The sequence below is a fragment of the Uloborus diversus genome, chromosome 3 (genome assembly GCF_026930045.1).
Source record: "Uloborus diversus isolate 005 chromosome 3, Udiv.v.3.1, whole genome shotgun sequence".
Lineage (NCBI taxonomy): Eukaryota > Metazoa > Arthropoda > Arachnida > Araneae > Uloboridae > Uloborus > Uloborus diversus.
Window position 1 is genome coordinate 81,242,200 of NC_072733.1, and position 20,371 is coordinate 81,262,570.

A 20,371-nucleotide genomic window follows, 5' to 3' on the forward strand; every position below is an offset into this window, starting at 1 on the left:
TCAAATTCAATAGATGCGAACTTCAGGTTCATTATCACAACAATAGATTGGGTTATAGAATGCGTACTTTTATAATGCAATTGTTTGAAAAACTGCACGTTTGTTTATTTAAAATATTATGATAATACGGGTAGCAAGCGTTGCTGCACTGCGGTTTAAACTTTTATTTTAAAACCAAATTGTGGAGATTCTGTTCGCTTGCATTGAAGTTAAGTTAAAAGAAGTACTGGGTCGATCATTTCACATCAAATCGCCTACACTGTAAAAACCATTCAGAAACGCTTCTGGAAAACAATGGGCAGCTGCTGTGCCCAATTTCTGCCAGCAAATACCTTACAAAAAACCAGGAGCGTTTTTCGCTAAAATTCAGTAATCTTCCTGAATTCATCCTGGAAGCCTCCTGAAAATTTCATAAATCTTCCCATTTGAAGCCAGTCGTGTTTCTGGAACTACAGACTAAACTTAAGTAGGTATAATATAATAGCTTGGTTCCCTAAGCCAGAATTGCAAAGTATCTGGACTTTTGCTCGCCTGCAATATTCTTGCAAAGCCACGTAGTCCATACTTATTTCCTTTTGGAAGCTTAATCAGCATTGACCAGCCGCAATTAAACTGAAGCCGATACACTTTATAAATACGCTCCGTTAATCTTTAAACTGTGAGCTAAAAATATTTTTCGCAACAGTGAGAATTCTGAATCTGTGCAACTTGTAACAATTCAGGAAACTTTTTGACAAAGATACTTGATTTTTCCAGGAAGTACGTAAAAACCATTGAAATCCTGAAATGTTACACGGAAATACTCAGTAACGTTTCGGAATTTTTTACAGTGTAATGCCATGTGCCGTCATGTCTCAGATTTTGTCCATTATTTTTTTCCGAACAGATATCTATAAGAAAAGCCCAAATTATTTTTTTTTAGATTTTTTGAATGAAAATTACGCTTTGGAGAATTTTTTCAAAAATTCGATTTTTGATCATTTTTCGCAGTCACCGTTTTGGCATGAATTCAGAAAAAATCTCCCTAATTTTTGATTTTTCAAACAATTAAGCTGAATTTGGTATCAATTTCAAGCTACTATTTTTCTCTTTCAGTGTGAACGACAGAAAGTATTCTATGAACAGTTGAGTGCTGCCACTCTTAATCTAAAGTCAGTTTTTATGTTTCTTTTTCAATTGGGAGATTAAATAAGTTATATCTCCGGAGTACCTACTACGATCTGCATCAAGTTTTTTTTTTGTAGCATATTTAAATTATTCTCTTGCTATGTAGAAAAAAGTAGTGGGGTGTTTTTTGTTGTTTTGAAATAAAAAAATAAAGTTTGTCTTGCAGAAAATACAAGTTTTCTATTACTTTAAATCCTTTTAAGCTTAAAAAAAGCCAAAAACATTTCAGAACAATTAATACTGGACTCTCAAAGGATTTGTATCAATAGTTAATCGCTAAAAAGTTGTTTACTTTTGAAAAGAATTGTGCAAAAGCCTCCGTTTCAGACTTCGAAAAAAATAAATAAATAAAAAAAAAACACTTTTGATTGAAAGCGTACTAAATATTAAGAATAATAATTTGAAGAATAGTATAAAAATATTTCTAATGGCATTATTTAGCTTTTTTTTTTTTTTTTTTTTTCTTTGACAATAAAAGATCTAGGGGAAAAGGAATAATTACTATTTAAAGTTTTCATAGCCTAAATTTGTTTGGAACGTAACACCTGACAATGATCTTCCACTCTTACCTCTTTCGTTTTGAAAGTTAATCGACACATAGCTATTCGTCGATTATAAAATGTGAAATGAAAGGCATGCTTGTGCGGATGGCATTTTTTAAAAAATTTATTTCCTTTGTAACAGAAGATGAAAAAGTCAAAATTTCTATCAATAAGTGTCAAAGAGGTTTTAAAATATACTTCAATCAGCAAAAATAATCTTCCTCCGAGAAATCTAGAGTTGTGGAGTACTTATTGTAAGTTTGGAAGTTCATTGTCAGGTGTAACGTAATCCAAACAAGATTTTGCTAAGAAAAGTTTTCAACAGTATTTTTTTTTCATCCTTCAATGTCAAAAAAAAAAAAAAAAAGCAAGATAATTCCACTAAAAATATTTTTATACTATACTTCAAATTATTTTTCTTAATATTTAGTACACTTTCAATCAAAAGTGTTTTTTATTTATTTATTTATTTATTTTTGCGAAGTCTGAAACGGAGGTTTTTGTGCACAATTCTTTTCAAAAGTAAATAACTTTTTAGTGATTAACTATTGATACAAATCCTTTGAGAGTCCAGTATTAATTGTTCTGAAAAGTTTTTAGCCTTTTTTAAGCTTAACAGGGATTTAAAGTAGTAGAAAACTTGTATTTTCTGCAAAACAAACTTTATTTTTTTTATTTCAAAACAACAAAAAACACCCTTCTACTTTTTTCTACATAGCAAGAGAATGATTTAAATATGCTACAAAAAAAATTGAAGGTCGTAGTAGGTACTCCGGAGATATAACTTATTTAATCTCTCAATTGAAAAAAATATAAAAACTGACTTTAGATAAAGAGTGGCCACACCCAACTGTTCATAGAATACTTTCTGTCGTTCACACTGAAATATTATGTTGAAGTTGATACTAAATTCAGCTTAATTGGTTGAAAAATAAAGAAATTAGAGAGATTTTCTGAATTCATGCCAAAACGGTGACTGCGAAAACTGATCAAAAAACGAATTTTTGAAAAAATTCTCCAAAACCTAATTTTTATTCAAAAAATCTAAAAGAAATAATTTGGGCTTTTCTCACAGATATCTATTTGTAAAAAAATAATGGAAAAAATCGGAAACATGACGGCACGGCCGAGTATTTAATTTAGGCGATTTCACGTGGAATGATCCTACTTCATTTGTATTTTTTAATCCAGTAATTCCCAATCTTTTTAATACTATTACCCATAAAGCAAGTAATATACTAGCAATTACCCCAAAAGCGTTCATTCTAAAAATTAATTAGTTCTAGCATTTTTTTAATTATGAAAACAAATAATAATTTTAATATTAATTTTAATCATTCAAATAAAGAAAACACTTGTTTCTTAGCTATTTTACAACAAATGGGCTAAGGTTTGATGTTATAATACTGCTTAGTTGTAACATTTTGTTTAATAGTTGTTGTTTTGGCCAGTCTATATCGTAAGTCTAGACCCAAATTTATAATATTTTTTATCAATCATCACTAACGATTACCGGTTAGGTATATTTGATGCACAAGATGTTTAATAATTTTGTTTTGTGACCGAACAATGAGCCAATCCTGGTATTTTACCCCTCAGAAAATTCTACTTTGCCCCTTTGTGGGTAATTACCCCATGTTAGGAACCACCGTTTTCACCGGTCTCTGCGAACTGCTTTATTTATTTATTTATTTATTTATTTATTTTTTTTTTTGCTCATTAAGCTCAAAAGAATGCATAATTCTGCATAACAACTACAGTTGAATATAATTTTAAATGTACCTCACATCCAACCTCAGAACGCAAAAAATAATTATTTTTATTTTATCCATTAAGATGCAATTATTCCCGCTGCCATTTTAAGATGACTATTACAGAGCACCAAATTGCTCATTTTTATACGCAGACATTATCCTAGCGGTAATAACCATAATCCATCGCTACTTAGCAAGACTTCTTTTTCAGATTTTGTGCCTGAAGCTTTTTCTTTCACCCATTTTAAACAGCATCCGTCCGAGACGCATGAAAGATTTTGAAAAATATCAAAGTCAAAAAAGTAAAGTCCAAAATTAACAAACCCATTAACAATAGGATTTCCCATTTAAGGATAGTCTCATTCAACCTTGGGTACATGTGGCCATCAAAAGTTGAAGAAAAGAATCAATTACTAGAGACTGGTTCCGTTATCTGATTGAGAACACAAAAGACGATTTTGTGAGTGTCGTGTTTGTGAACAACATCATACAACGAGACAGGTATTTTTACTCACTTTTTCCAGTCCTTGAGTCGTTTGAGTAATAACGGTTCGTTCTTTGTAGTTAGCTGGATCTCATTATTAAAGTACAGGGTGGATTAAAACTGGTAAACAAAAGATTTTTTCTTCGAGCTCAACAAACAATGCTCCGTTTCAAAAGTTCATTCAGAGATTGGGTCACTTTCGAAGCCTTTGAATACAATAATGAAGGATGTCTTACGCATATTATTGTATCATTCATTTCATAGACAGCCTCTGGTTACATGAAAATGAAGAGTGAATGATTTTGTGTTCTGTCGTAGTTTTGTTCAGTTATGAAACAATAACAAATCGATTGCTTTATTCTGAGACGTGCTGTTTATTCGCAGTTGCGATTTACAATGTCACTTAGTTGCTTAAGGAAATACAGTTAGCTTCAGAGGCTTCTTATTTTCTTATCTTTCTTATATTTTCGTGATGCTCAAGTAATATTAGTTTTATGCTACATTTCATTGCGAAATACTATTCTAATTACAGTGGGTTCTCTGTTTAACGACGCTCTATTTAACGACTTTCTCTGTTTAAAGGCGACTTTCACGGTCCCGGATGCTCCACTCTACTTAAGGACGATTTTTGTGGTCCCTTGAAAGTCGTAGATCCAACTGCATTATAATTATACTGAGTGCCTGAAATGCTCTTGTGTACAGGTACTAGGGCTCGACCGATGGCATTTTTTGGCCGATGGGCCGATGCCGATTGTTGGCCGATTGTTCAAGGATGGCCGATGGCCGATTGTTTTCCTCCAAATGGCCGATTGCCGATGGCCGATGCCGTTGGCCGATGGCAAAAAAAAAAAAAAATCAAACAGAAATAAATTGATAAGAGTGTCAGGGATTTAAAGGATCATTGATTCATTTCACTTTACTTCCTTTCTACAAACAAAGAATTGTAATCACAAAAAAAAAAAAAAAAAAACAGATTTCGACCTAAATTTCTATTTTACGATTACCCAATCTATACTTCACAAGTTGTTTCGCCACATCTGTACATGCATATGTACCTAAGAACATATAGATGACTGAAATATCCATTTTGAAAGCTTCCTCAGCTAATTATCGCAAATTCTCTTGTGATGTCGTCATGCGCGTAAAAAATGCGCCACTCAAAAACGTTATGAAATAGTAAATTGAAAACTCATACGTAAGTAGTATGTTCTAAAAGTTCTAGGACAAGTTTTATAAATCCTTACCCTGAATAGTTCACATTACCGAAGCACATCTATCTACAAAATAGTCAGCTTGAACGACTATGCACTTCTGCCAACGTTCATGTAGCTTTTTTAAGTACTTCTGGAAGACATTTTTCGCAACCTCCTGTAAGGCCTCTTGCGCTGTTGCTTTAACTTCATCGTGGGGAAGAAGACGATTTTCATGTTGAGGATGCACGGTTTGATTGGTCAATACTCTGATATGACAAACCAATAAAATAACGTTTCGTCGGAGTTAGCTCCATGTGACTTTTACCTGTTCCCAGCAAAAAACATTTGCATGGACGCCGCTTTCATCCGCCAGGAGAAGATAAAGCTGCATCATAGAAGGTAGCAAAAAATGGCTTCTAGGCGTGTTCCCAAAAGTTATATGAACACTGGCAGAAGTACATAGTCTTTCAAGGTGACCTTTTGAAGGTGGATGTGCTTCGGTAATGTAAACTATTCTGGGTAAGGTTTTATACAGCTTGTCCCCGAACTTTTGGATCGTACTACGTACAATCTGCATAGAGTGTAGTTATGCTTCTCCTTTTTTTGACTGCTGTATGATGAAAGAGAAAGAACAACAGCCAAAAAAGAAAAAAAAAAGAAAGAAAGAAAGAAAAAAAAGGAAGAAAAACAAAGAGACTGTTTAATAACCAATTGATTTGTTTTTTTTTTAATTGAACATTCAACTAAGATTTCAGTAATATTGTAATAATGTATGGATTTAGGTACATTAAACACAGTTAAAAAACGTTAAATTATGTTGTTTAATCATTAAAAAAAAATAAGAATAAAACTATGAAACCGTCAACAAATTACGCAGTTAAAGTGGAAAAATTGCACGTAGACATTTTTTAGTCATCAAATTAACCAAAAAAAAAAAAAAAAATGTTACAGATAAATTACAATATTAAATCAAAATAGGAATATTTTTATACTTATTTAAAATTTATGAATAGAAAAGTTTGCATTTTTCATGAAAGCTATAACAGTGACATAAATTTTGCTGAAAAAAGAAATAGCCATGAAAAGAGCGAGGTTCTTTAAACGCCGCTACAATAAACAAACTCAATAATTACACCAAGTTAATAACTGAATACATATACTACTTGATCTGATGTTTGCACACGTAATATTGAACAATTTGATTGTTTAATTTTTTATGAAGCTTTTCAAACAAGTTCAAATTAAATTTTTCAATTTAACAATTTTCTGAAATTTAAAAAATTGCATAATAGAAAATCCTTGAAACTTTTCTATAAAAAACGAAAATATCTTATTCATTGATTTTATATAAATACATAAAAATAGCTACTTACAACAGAAAAAAAAATCGATCGCTATTTTAATGATGCAAAAAAGATGGCGCATTACGAAATATAGGTGAAACAAGTATGAGAAATACGCAAAATGACATTTCTTGACTAAAATAAATAATCGCTAAATATTTAAGAAATGCTTGAAACGACGAGGGAGGGGTTAGGGGGGGGGGTGTCACCCACTGATTTTGGAGTAACTCACACTTCGGCCTCATTTTTACTTCCTTTTACAAAAAAAAAAGGAAATATTGTATTCGCAAAAAATTTCACTAAAAAATCTGCCTTAATTTCCATTTTGCTCACCCCTAAATGAATGTTGAGTTTTTTTTTTTTTTTTTGAACCCGACCACACGCGGATAAGTGCCTAAGAACGTATAGAACCCGAAACATTCATTTTGACAATCCCCGAGTTAATTTACAACGAATTTTCTCGTGACGTCCGTATGTATGTCGCATAACTCAAGAATGGTATGTCCTGGAAAGTTGAAATGTGGTACGTAGACTCCTGGTGGGGTCTAGTTGTGCACCTCCCCTTTTGGTTGCAATCGGGTGTTTTTAGAGGGGGCTTTTGCCCCTTTTTTGGGGGGGGGGGAATCATTGTTAATTTCGATGCAAACTCAAGTGGTGTTATAATTTGGCGGACACTTGACGATAATTTGCCAGTCTTTTGGTCGCCAAGTTTTGTTACCAACTTGGCGACAACTTTGGCGATTTAAAAAATATATTTATTATTTTTTTTAATCTGGTTTCAATTTGGCCACTGTTAGTGATATTTAGAGAGTTAACTATTGAATCACATTAAAATTGCCAATAATGGGGAAATAACATTAAGTTGGGGTGAAAAGAAGTCATTTGATGCACACTTTAGCTCGTTTTAGTACAGAACCGCTACCACCAACGCCTCGGAAGAGTTTCTGAATCTACTTCAGCACTTCCGAAGAAAAAATTCAAGTCCCTTTGATTTCCGAATTATGTCACTATTCAAAACGTCTTTAATCAATTTCTTACATTAATGCTAAACAATAGATAAAGTTTGAAAAAAAAATCTCTCACTTTAAGAATGGTATTAGTTTTAAACAACTCAGAAATACAACTAGAGTTTAATTTCAGAAATTGAGGGATTGGGAGGAGGGGCACGCAAGTGTTCTCGGAAATTAAAAAAATAGTCATAAAAAATAGAGTTCAAAATAATCATAAACATTGAGCAAAAAAACCCTTTCAAAACTTGCATCCGAGTTTGTTTTGACGTGCAGTGGCGGATATAAAATATAGCAAATGTTGCAATTACGCGAAAGGCCTCATAACCGCAGGGACACCGTAGGAGTTACAAAAATGCTTCTGATAAATGTTTTACAACTTCTATGATAGAGAAATTGGGCCCTAAAATGTATTTCAACGGGTCTCAAACTTGTAACTCCGCCGAAGCGATACAGAAAAGACTGCATTACTGTGATTCATATTACAAATATCGAAAAATTAAAAATTACCGTCGGTTCAACGGGAATCTAATAAAATGACACAAAAACCGGTTTCGCCATCTCATATTTGTTTCTATGGTCTCTAAATCGGTAATATATCACCAAATGATCATCAGTCTGAGACGCTATATTAGTTTTGCATTGAAATAAGTAATTAATAGCCACAAAAAATGAGTAAACAGACATTTCAGAACACGCGATCGAAAACAAAAAGGGAAGTGCACAACTGGAACGTACGCACACCCCACATGCGAAAATTTATCCTTCTACAGCTTACCATTTTTGAGTTATAACTTATGAGAGATACATACGTACATCCAGCTGTAAGAAACAAAACAATAATTAACTTGTTTGGTACCTAAGAATGCAGTATTAAAAACTCTTTCAGGGGTGACTGATAGGGGTGTCATACAGAAATTTAAGTAAACAATTTTGTATGAAAACTATAACTTCCTTTACTTTGTATTAAAAAGTAAAACAGCAAAGGTCCTTTTTTTTTTGAAAAACATCGGCCAATTCCATCGGCTTTTCGATGTTTTTTAAGGCCGATGGGCCGATGTTTCCTGCAAGTTAGCATCGGCCGCCGATGCCGATGCCGATGGCTAAATTGTTGAACCATCGGCGCCGATGCATCGGTCGAGTCCTAACAGGTACTATAATTCAATATCAATAATCAGTATACAGAGCATTAACAAACGCTCTTTTTATATGAATAGATAAGAATCAATTCATACTTAATTGTAATCTCAACGCATACTCAATTGCTCCGGTGTCGATGGGAGATTATTTATTTATTTATTTATTTTTAACTTCATTTTAACCCGTTATTGTTGTTATTAAACTTCAATAAATTTTCGGAGTGCACGCACGAAAAGGACATTTTTTGCGTAGTGACTACTAGTCGACTGGATTCTAAAGAAGGCTGTATGAGCTAACTTTAATAGTATTTGTTTTCCGTCGAAGATTGCCGGTAGGTGTTAATTAGTGTAATTACATTAAAGTCATTATATATTCCTCAATAAATATGCTAGGATCCAACACTATAGTAATAGTATTTTTGAGCACTAAATTATCAGAATAGTTGAATCTAAATTATAGTTTATTTCATTTCCATCACTATTAAAAGATGAGTCAAAAATGTCAGGAATTTTAAACTTTTTTTTAAATTGTGAGCGCCTTAAACTAAATCACTGCTGTTCGCTCTTCAGCTTCTTTGACTTCGCTCTTAACCTGCATATTGCGCAATTGTTTACACATTTGTAAATTCCCATGATTTTATGCATGTATTGCGATATCGTTTTTACGTCAAACACAAAACACTTTCGAGCGCAGTATACTTAATTTTTTATTTCCGTATGCATAATTAACTGATTTTTCTTCCTTTCTATCCCCATCGCTACTGAATTTTTAATTTTAAATTGACATTCACTCATTCGGCAGTTCAGATAACATTCGTCATTTCCATGATTACAGCTGATTAGCTTTTTGCTGAATCCATTTCAACATGTTTCGTTTTTACGTATATATTTGTACTTTATTCTTGGAACTTTCAACTTTGGGCTTTAATTTTTGCATGTGATATTATAAGCAGTGGTACCGAACCTTTTTCTGCCCGAGTGCCAGATCTCATATTAAATCATTCTCGCTGGCCTGAGTACATATAAAATTTCAAAACTTTGCATTCTTTTCTATATAACATGGGAAAATATGGAAAAGGAAAGAAAAATAACACAAACCAATAATTGTTGTTATCAATTACTTGATGCAGGAGACCTGTACTTGATTAATTCGACCGTTCATGGATTCTTTTGAAAGTCTTCTGGGTACTTTATATATATATATATATATATATATATATATATATATATATATATATATATATATTACGTATGAGGCAGTGAGAAGCAAAGGGATGTAAGTGGACATTTTCAAGTTTTGAATAAAACGCGTTTAAAGATAACGTCCTAGGTAGGGTTTCATTGTTTTTTTTCTAAATCATGCTGTACAGCAGCCCATACCAGGACTACTATCTATTGCCCCAAGACAGAGGAGAAGTTCCCCTACTATTTGTACTGGTTATCTCCAAATTTTTAGTTTTGCCACTTACATGCCTTTGCTTCTCACTGCCTCATATAGTATTTGTGTGTTCTCAATGGTTAACACTGGCCTTTCGATCTTGATTAGTTCACTCGCAATATACATGGTCTTGTGAATCACAGGTTACGTGGTCGTCCAAATGTTCTATAACAAGAAAGACTTCTATACTCCGAATGTCCATGCGGCATTTTTTGTTTTCTTTCATCCAGTGCCAAATAAGTTTGCGAAAATAGCTAATACCTATGTAACATTTTGTTCTGTATTGAGTTATGACTTTTTCAGATTTGGGAGGCACATTGTGCCATATGTCCAATGCTTGTTATGATCGAGCCCTATACCCATGTGTTCTAAGTTTAAGAAAAATGAGTTCTTCGCTTAAGAAATTGAATTTAAAATGTTTTAAGATTAGAAGATTTTTTTTTCTGTTTCATTCATTTATTTATTTTTTCATTTCATTTATTTATTGATTTTTCACATGTTTATTTCATTTTATTTATTTATTAAATGTATTTCGATTTATTTGTTTGTTTATTCTGAAACTGAGAATATGAACTTTTCTTGCTTTCGCTGTTAGAATTTTTTCGACACTGCAAATGTAGTAGAAGAACGTTCTTTTTTGGAAAAGTAACAAATTGAAATGTATTATAGTAATGAAACTTTTTCAGACATAATTACTCAATTTCTTCATTCCAAAGTATACATAGCACTTTATTTATATGCATTATGGATCAGAAATTAAATTAAATACATTATTTTTACTTCACAAGGATTGAGCATTTTTGTTTGTGTGAGTCAGTGAAAATCGCCATGTGCTGAGTAAAATACATAAATCTGCTAACTCCAAATCTCTTTAACGAATGGGAAAAAAAAATCGGTGCCACTTGTCCGTAGGAGGAATTTGGCAGACATCAGTTCATTTCCCTGCAGGACGCCCACAGGTGAAAAATTCACCCGTAGGACGCACACATCTCATCACCTAACTCAATATCTCGTTGTTCTCTCGAAAGTTCACGACCTTGCATGCCGGTCCAAGGAACTTAAACGGACACTTTTGAAGGCAGCCTACTTTAAGTCATATTTCAGCAAAATGTGTTTTTATGTTTCGTCGGAATGGTGTTTGACTAATCTGATGGGGATTGAAAGAATTAGTCTGTATTACGCTACAAGCATTAATGAATGATTTTCAACTGGCCATTGTAACTTTATTGTTGCTTTTGGAGGGTTGCAATGTTTATTCACTTATATAGCAAAAATTTGTAATTTGACTAGGAAAATAAATATTGAAAATACAGGTTGACCCAAGAATAACTGGCTTTGCCTCGTCGTTGTTGTTGTCTTATGCCAGGTAGGTAGGCAATTTAAGGGGTGCGCTGCTTCACTTTTCCAACGGTACTGTAATTTGGTGTAAAGTTCGACTTCCACAGTACATACATGCCATAAGGACCCGTTTATAGCGTAGGCAACCATTCACAGCATAACAACACATTCACACAAAGAAAGGACAAGGATAGAAGAGATATAGTGTAAAAACTGATTGCATTTCTTATTTCAGTAATATAAGGAACAAAATACTCCCAAACGGCCGAAAAAGGTTTTCAATGCTAGTTAAATTGGAAAGTTTTAAAATCATTCAGGTCTCATGATCTGCGTTAAAGTTTTTCAGTTTTCTTTGGTGGAAGAAGTTATAGTAATGCAAGTTTCTATGAAAAAGCGGTAAAGAACTTTTTTATTGTTTGTAATAAATCCTTAAATTGCTCGGCTAAGCTATATTTATCTCACAAATTACTCTATGGCCAAATTAAGTTTCTATAAGATGACAATAAACTGTTTAATTACTTTCAAAGACGTTTAATGGCCTGAAACAGTTTGATCAACTATACTGCCGTGTTCAGGTAGACGGTAGTATCTGCAGAAATGAGTTTTCGAGTTATTTGAAGAAATGTGTGGTGGATTCAATATTAACAGTAGGAAAATGTTGGAATTAGACGTTTTTTTTTTTTGCGCCTTCTTTTTTTTTTTTTTTTTTTTTTTTTTTTTTTTTTGCAGCGAAAACCAAATTAAGCGAGCTTCTACAATAAAGATAATGTACAATCGATGAAAAAAATGAAAAATTAAAATTTTGCAGTTACTGCCCTTTACCTGCACACGGCAGTTTAACTTATCCTTAGTTTTCGGGGTAGCAAGTTCTAAATCATCAAAGGCAGGTAAATTTTAGTTCATAAAAGGGGACGATGAGGCAAAATCATATTTGAGATGGTTCTAAAGAAGGAAGTAACGGCTACAATTAAAAAAAAAAGAATTATAAAAAAGGAAGATGAGGGAGTTTATTTTTAAATAGATTGGTAAGATAATTCATTTCCGAAAAATAGAGAACATTCTGCTTTTTAATATCAGTCCTTATTAGTGGAGAATAGCATAAATATGCATCTTTTTCCGATGAAAAAACGTGGAAGTTCATCTCGTAAAATGAGTTGACGATTGTTAAGCAAAGATATGATAAATACAAGTTTTGAAATTGAAGGACGAAAAAACTTAGTTTTTGAATGGGATGGAAACTGATTATAGTTAGGAAAAAAGGAAAGTTTGTTTTCGGTAGAAGTCGTAGTTTCCCTTTTCTAGAAAGTAATATAAATATGATTTTTTGAAAAAAAGAAAAAAAGAATTTTTTTTGTGAAATAAATCGCTGGCGTAATTTTTTATGTAAAGGAAAATCACTAATATACTCGTATTTATTTCATACAAGCAGAGTAGAAAACGTAGAAGCAGGTGCACAAAAACTAATGTGTTATTTATTCTAATACTCATAAGATAAAACATTTGTCTTGCACATATGCACCAAATATTAACTCCTTGGTCTCTATAAACTGTAAGAATGTTTATAGGACTTAGCTCTTGACCTATATATGCTAAAACTTTCTTCCACTTTTTTCATTCAAACGTTATTAATTTTACACATCGTTTAAAACTTCCAAATATTTTTTTATTGAAGCTACCAAATATTTTATTTATTTAAAATCTGAACTTTTCCCTCATATTTTCTAAATAGCTACCTAATTAGTTCTTTGGGAATAAAATAAACGAAATGTGCCGTTATAAAATTTTCTTTTTATAATATTTAGCTAATAAAAAGGTAATTCATGTGTGAAAAAGTCAAGACACCTCTTTTGGCATTCATGTTTCATCATTAATTTCACTTTATCGTTTCCAGCCTCATAAATATTCCGTTCTGTTGCTCTTACCCATTTTCTAGAAATGTATTAAAGCTTTAACACACTGACTGCGTCGTCGACAGCCTATATATGGACTGCCTGCGCTAAGCTAATTATTTGAAACAATTTGAAGGAAAAAAAGTTTTATTGGACTTTTTCATGAATAAATACAGCATACAATGAAGGTCTACAATAGCAGGCTCAGGGTTGGTGAAATTAGTCTCTTCGTTGTCGATCTCCTAGTCACTCAAGTTGCAAATGTCACTGTCATCATCGTCAACTAGTTCATCATCCGATAAAGTAACATATTTCATTGCATCTTCGAGCGACATATACTTACATTTGCTCATTTTACGTTTTTATTTACTCACAGACTACAGCACAAAAAACTCGCGCGCTATCTCGTTTGATCGCGTGCACGCTTGCTTGCATCAGAAAATGTTTTCACAGCAAACGCAGTGGAGGATGAGTTATCTCGTCCCTAGCGCATACAGCATAATTCTGGAGGACGAGTTATCTCGTCCTTAGCAGTCAATGTGTTAAGAATGAAAAATATTGAAAATAATCTCAAGAAAAGTCCAAAAAAAAAAAAAGAAGTCTGTAACACTGTGTTATGATAAAATGCTTATCAGAAGAGAACAACTCCACTTAAATATTTTTCAAATGTACTCAGAACTATTAATTCATTCTTTCAAACAACTGAGATATAACTAATGGGGTAACTTGCGCTCTGAACTTTAATAAAAACATTTCTCAGCCAACACCAAGAACTTAGTCTTTTATTGTCATCAACATTTTTTGCATTTTATTTCCTGCATGTCTTGCTACAAAATCTAAAAACGCTTTTGTGTCTTTATATCACTGCAACGAAACCATTTTTATTTATTTTTTAGTTGGCAGCACGTCATCTGATGTGGACATAGAATGCAATAGCAACAATATCAAGGTCACGATATCAACACCGGATGATTTCAATGGAATGATTTATCCAAAAGGACTCTCGAGAAATTCCTCTTGTATGACTGAATACGAACATGCTGGATCGACCGTCAGCTACAAGTTGCCTCTAAGATCATGCAACACAATGAGCCAAGATACGGTAATTTAAACGAAACCTTCTCTATTTAAAAGGTTTCTGATTTATTATTTCGCTGTTGCCAAAGCATTTTTTGTATTTAAAGTAAGACAAATGTCAGAAATGTTTTTTTTTTTTTTTTTCAAGTTAACATATGCAGGAAGCAGGGTAATATTTTGAAGTGGAGACAAACTAGAGAGGGGATAACAGACAGAAAAAGCTGTTGTGTGCCATCTAGGCTGGAGATTTGGGGGGGGGGGGGGTGCGCTGCTTCACTCTTGCAACTGTACCGTAATTTGGTGTGAAGTCCGACTTCTACAGTACACACATGCCGTAAGGACCCGTTTATAAGGTAAGCAACCATTCACAGCATAACAACACATTCACACAAGGAAAGGACAAGGACAGGAAGGAGGAAGTACATCCATGCCTGAGCCGGGATTCGAACCCGGACCTTCCTGTCGCAGTCAGACTTCTCTGACCACTAGACAAGGCAGGCGGCTAAAAAAAAGCTGTGTTATAACATTATGTCTCATACCATACTGATTGAAAGAACATTTTTTTGATCGAGAAGGTTAAAATACAGCAGCATACACAAAAAATATTACGGTTGCTCGGTTAATAGTTATGGTGATAAACGTCATTGCATAGGCGACAGCAACGAATGAATGATTTATTGGAAGCATTCAAAGATACCCAGATATGCTCATGATGTCTGCCGCATCGACAACGATTAGTGCCATTAATGTCTCACCTTGAGTAAGTATTTTCACTGACTTATGATGACATTTTCTTCGGGAATTCGTATTTCTCATGATGCCAACTAACACCAGCTCCTCGGGCTCCAACTTTTGTTGAGCAACAAGTGATATGTAAGTAAATCCCTAAGATGAACTTGACTTTTGACTGTCACCTCTCTGACTTGTCACCACTTCGGGTTAGGTGCCTGCACGCACATATAAATAAAATTCGTTTATTTATTTATTTATTTATTTTTAACATCCTTCAAATGAGAATGATTTTTTTAAATTTATTCAATTATTATTATTATTATTATTATTATTATTTTGTAATTCGTATTATTATATACATTTTTTAGGGTGAAGGTGTTGAATATTTTAACACTGTTGTCATTCAGCCCCATCACAAGTTAGTGACAAGTTTAGGAAAAGGATTTCATGTGCGTTGTCGATACCAGACTAGGAATAAAGCCATTCTTTCTGATGTGAATGTCAAGTAAGTGACTTAAAATTTACTAACTTTTGAAGCCAACGATTTTTTTTCAGTAATATTTTTTATGTAGCTCAAAGAAAATTTCTCTTTCATGCTCCCTAAAAACCATGGTAAGTATGTGTTTGATGCATAACAGTTTCATACAGTTTATAGCATTAAAATGTCGTCTTTAATAATTCTTGAATACCGGAATGGTGTATTTTGTATGCGTAGTAGTTTCTTGCTGTTTCGAGCCTGGGAAGCAAAGTGGGTGGTAGCAAACATAAATGGGTTCGATAAGAAATATATGAAATTGGCCCCTTGTTCCCCGTCTCAGGGATAAGGACTTGGTCATAAAAATCTTTACATGTATATATGTTGACATACAAGGAATGGTTTACTTAAAACCAATGGTTCTAGAGGAAGTAATAGTAGATATAGGAAATTTATATCTTACAATGTGTGAGATTTATTTAAGATAAAAATAAAAATCTGATATTTCTTACGTACATTATTTTAACTTGGGTAGTACGAAATTAATCTTCCTTACAACAAGTTTCTAATTTGAAATATTATTTACATTGTGGTGAAACTAATTTTTTAAAGCTTTGACGATAAATTTTTTACAAAATAAATTTGATGCCAAAATCAGTGTTTTAGGCAGTTTTAGCTACTCTTTGACACAAGAGACTAAACTAAACTTGTCTAGAAACTACCATATTTTGAATTGAGGGTTTTTCACATTAAAAACCTTTTCAGTTTTCACAACTACAATCATAGTCACTTCAGGAGGGTTGATTTTTAAAACTTTTAAGTGTCATCTGTATAAAGCTTGTTTATTACTCGGACATGAAATCGTTAATGCATGAACCTTTTGCTAAAGCTTCTCTATTTCGATACTTCAGAAAGACAGTTAAAAGCAAAATTTAACATAAATTTTATCATCCAAACATAAATTTTAGTGTATCTAAATGAACTGCTTGACCTTTGCACGAATGAAGGCTTTTACGGCCAGTGTCAATAAAGTTGTGAGATTCCGGGCTGTTGTGCCGTGGTCTGAGTATTGCCGTGGTTTGAGGAGTTGCTTCCCTGGAAGCTTCGACCACGTAAACACTGAAGATGGCCACCACAGATGCGGTCGAAACGTTTGGGTAAACAACACTCAGACCACGGCACAACAGCCCGGAATCTCACAACTTCATTGTCTGACCTTTCTTCATATGCAAAAAAATGAAAGCAGCAGTTTTCAGATTCAGCAAAAACAATAAAATTAAAACTAATAAATTAATATAAATTAACTGGAATATTTCACTTCCTCAAAATCATTGGTGCTATCCCTAGTTAAGTTTTAAAAATAACGACGACGGAAAACTTGCTTTAATAGAGATGATGAGACAACTTGGGCAGTGTTTGATACATGTTATTTATTCAATTAAACTCCCGGCCACGATTCAAAGTGAAATCACTAGTTCTTCACCTGCCCTGACGTCACTACCGTAACATCTTGCCAAGCGAAAAGAATCTTTATTACCCAGTTCTCTCCAGTTGTGCTGTTTTCCGGGATTTATCCACGGCTTTATTCCCAAGCGTCAAGTCCAACAGTTTCTCTCAAACGTGCATTTTTCTCGTCATTTCAAAGGAGACTTTTTAAATCTATGGAATCATTTTCTATAATTAACATTGGACCGCGTGGTTTTGCATTAGCATGAGGACTGTTTTGTATTGAAAGTAATGATATGGGTAGACAAAAGTTTAGTTTACATAAACGGTCATAAAGCTTGAAGTTAATTCTGGTTAAGGTAAAAATTCCTAGCAAACTGATTAAGTTTGAAAAAACAAACGTAGCGAGATAAATATAATGACAAACTGTTAAACGAATTTATTTACTGGTCGTATTATTTTTTGCTCAAAATGATTTTAAAAATCTCTGATTCACAGAAATATTGGAGGTTTTTTTTTTTTTCCATCAGACTGTTAAGACGAGAGAATTTTTTATATTAAGCATTCAGACTAATAAATACATTTGAAAAACACTAAATGCTAAAATTTGTTTTGCAACAATTATTTTGGGGCGCATTTCTCTTATACTGCCGTGCTAAGCACAAAAGTTGTATCTGCACTTTTTATAAAAATTGAGTTCATGTCACCAGGTGGTTCTTTATAACATTTTTTACCTATATACAATGGTTTAGAGTTAGTTGTGAACAGGAAATGTTTAAAAAATATTTTGTAAAAGTCGAATCTGAATCAAATATATGACGGCGTAAAACTTTAAATAGTAGTTTCTCATTTTGAGCGCAGCTGCAGATACGACTTTATCATTTAGTTCGCGTTTTAATTATAATTGTGTTATAGTCTTGTGAATCATTCTCCATAGGAATAAAAACATTTAAATATTTTTTAAGCAAATAGTGTAATTAATAATTATTTTTCAAATTTCGACATCTATGATTTAATGCACGTTAAAAATTCAATGTATCATATATTTATTCATGTTATTTAAATTTAGTTTGCATTTATTTTTTTTACGACTCTTTTTTTTCAGGATGAGATGTTTTATAGTGCGGCTCTGATAAGTTGAGCTATGACCTTGACAACATTTACCTCTTTTTGGGGTAACAGGAAAGGAAAGTCGGCGCTGAGTTGAGTTGGGATACTTTCGTAGTAGTTTTGAAAAAAGTATTCCAACTCAAATACACGCCAATAACACGTCCCTCTTTCAATGGAAACCCCCCAAAAACGTAAACATTGTCAAGTTCATAGCTAAACTTATCGAAGCAACTCCATGTTCTTCACTCTCTTCTTGATTGAGTTTAAACTGCGTTGTACTGTTGCATCCTTCTTTGTAACATTTATAAGTTTAGAGACTAAATCCATTGCAACCCGTATTCAACGCAAATGAATCAAGTAAAAATTTAATGATCAGATTTTTTTCGCTCCCTCTTTCATTCAAAGGCATCTGCGAATGTTTTCACGTTTTGAATTCAGACAGAAGGTTTCTTTACTAATAATAAAGCTGAAAGTCTGGATCTCTAAATGTCTAGATGTCTGGATGTCTGGATCTCTGTGACGCGCATAGCGCCTGGCCTACACCGTTCGACCGATTTTCATGAAATTTGGCACAAAATTTGTTTGTATGGGACTGTGCACCTCGAAGCGATTTTTCGGAAATTCGATTTTTTTTTCATTTTCTATTCCAATTCTAAAAAAAAATTTTCCAGCAAATTTTCATGACGTGAACGAGCAAACTATCTTAACATGAGCGAGCACATTAACATAGCAAATTGGCAAGAAATTCATGGTCCATTATCTGTAAATATACAGGCGAACCAAATGACCTTTTAATTTTCTACTACGGGCAAAGCCGTGCGGGTACCGCTAGTATTAAATAATTAGCCATTCTTCTGCATCACAAAGTTTCTTATATGGCATTCATTGAAATTTTAACCCTAACTCCAGTGGTTTAACCCTGAACTCCAGTAGATAGCGTTTATTGTTGACCACTTTTTTGTTTCTTCATTACCCTGAAATGGCAGTCTTACCAGTAAAACAGTTAAGTTATCCGATCTAGTTCAGCCTTGTGACAATAAAGCCTTTCCCTGCATTTTTAACATTACCAAAACATATTATCAAATTATCATGCCATGGAGCGAGTTCAATTGTTGATGACGTCAGGCGCGTTACTCGATCATTGGCTATTATATATGATGAATTTTAGTTTAAGATCTACTTTTTGTTGCAGTGAGTCTTTTAAATAATGCTGTTTTTAGCAATTTATTTCGAGTTTATGCGTGTGTTTGAAGTGACAAATGAGAGTCCCATCGCTCACATTTTACTCCTGCGCATTCTGTGCAAAGATGAGATACTGATAAAACACTTATTTTCGCGAGGCAAAATTTTCTCGAAAATGAAGATATTGGTGATTTTGCGAGCTGAATGTTTATATGAACTTTTATATGAACCGAGCCTAAAGTTAAAAAATACGCTGCGAAAAAATATTTCGCGCAACTTAAATTTTCACGATTACGACGGACTCTCGAAAATCGCGAAATTTAAGTCTTGTGAAGATAAATGTTTTAACAGATTTGAAAGCAGTGCAAAATCGCAGAACCTGAGCAACTGAATTTTTGTTTCTTTTAGTTCACTGGATATCCAGCTTAAATTTTCCCCTTGAATAAATAAGAATGGCGCGCGCATTACAACCAGTGTAATTTAATATTTTAGTTCAATAACACTTTTTTCCCTCAACTCAAATTCTCCCACGCAAAAATATTCATATTAGAACTGCCATTGAATATTTAAATGTCAGTTCTAAATAAATGATTTATCCAAATTTAAGTTTGAAACTTGTTAAATAAATAATTTGTTCAAATATCCTCAAGAGGATATTCAAAAATTATTGAAAATCACTAAATAATTTCATTCATGTTTCTTTTTTTTCCTTCTTATGTATGAATTTTTTGCTGAATAGATACAAGAATCGTGATTCTGTCTGCCTATCAACAGATAACCGAAGCTATACAAATCTTTGATCTGTTATCTTCTTTCCACTCATACGTATATAGCTTTGTTGTTTCATCTCAAATGTTAATTATTTAAAGCAGTCGAAATATCTTTCCGTTTCTTGTACTAAATTTTAGAAAACTCACAGCAACATATATCGATTTCGAATTCTGAAAATCTATCAAGTTGCTCTGGAGTTACGAATAAGCAATTTTTATCTCTAAAACTATTGGCAAAGAACTTTAAAATAATAATAATAATAATAAAGAAGTATTTATTAGGTA

General features: G+C 33.0%; 1 protein-coding gene across 1 annotated transcript in view; it reads left to right on the top strand.

The window, feature by feature from the left end:
• The window catches only part of LOC129219454 (cuticlin-1-like), a 131,350-nt gene that overhangs the window by 86,818 nt on the left and 24,161 nt on the right, over positions 1–20,371 (top strand). Inside the window, exons 4-5 of the mRNA XM_054853850.1 lie at positions 14,191–14,396; positions 15,472–15,608. Of these exons, the coding sequence (XP_054709825.1) occupies positions 14,191–14,396; positions 15,472–15,608 (343 nt within the window). The remainder of the gene's footprint in view (positions 1–14,190; positions 14,397–15,471; positions 15,609–20,371) is intronic.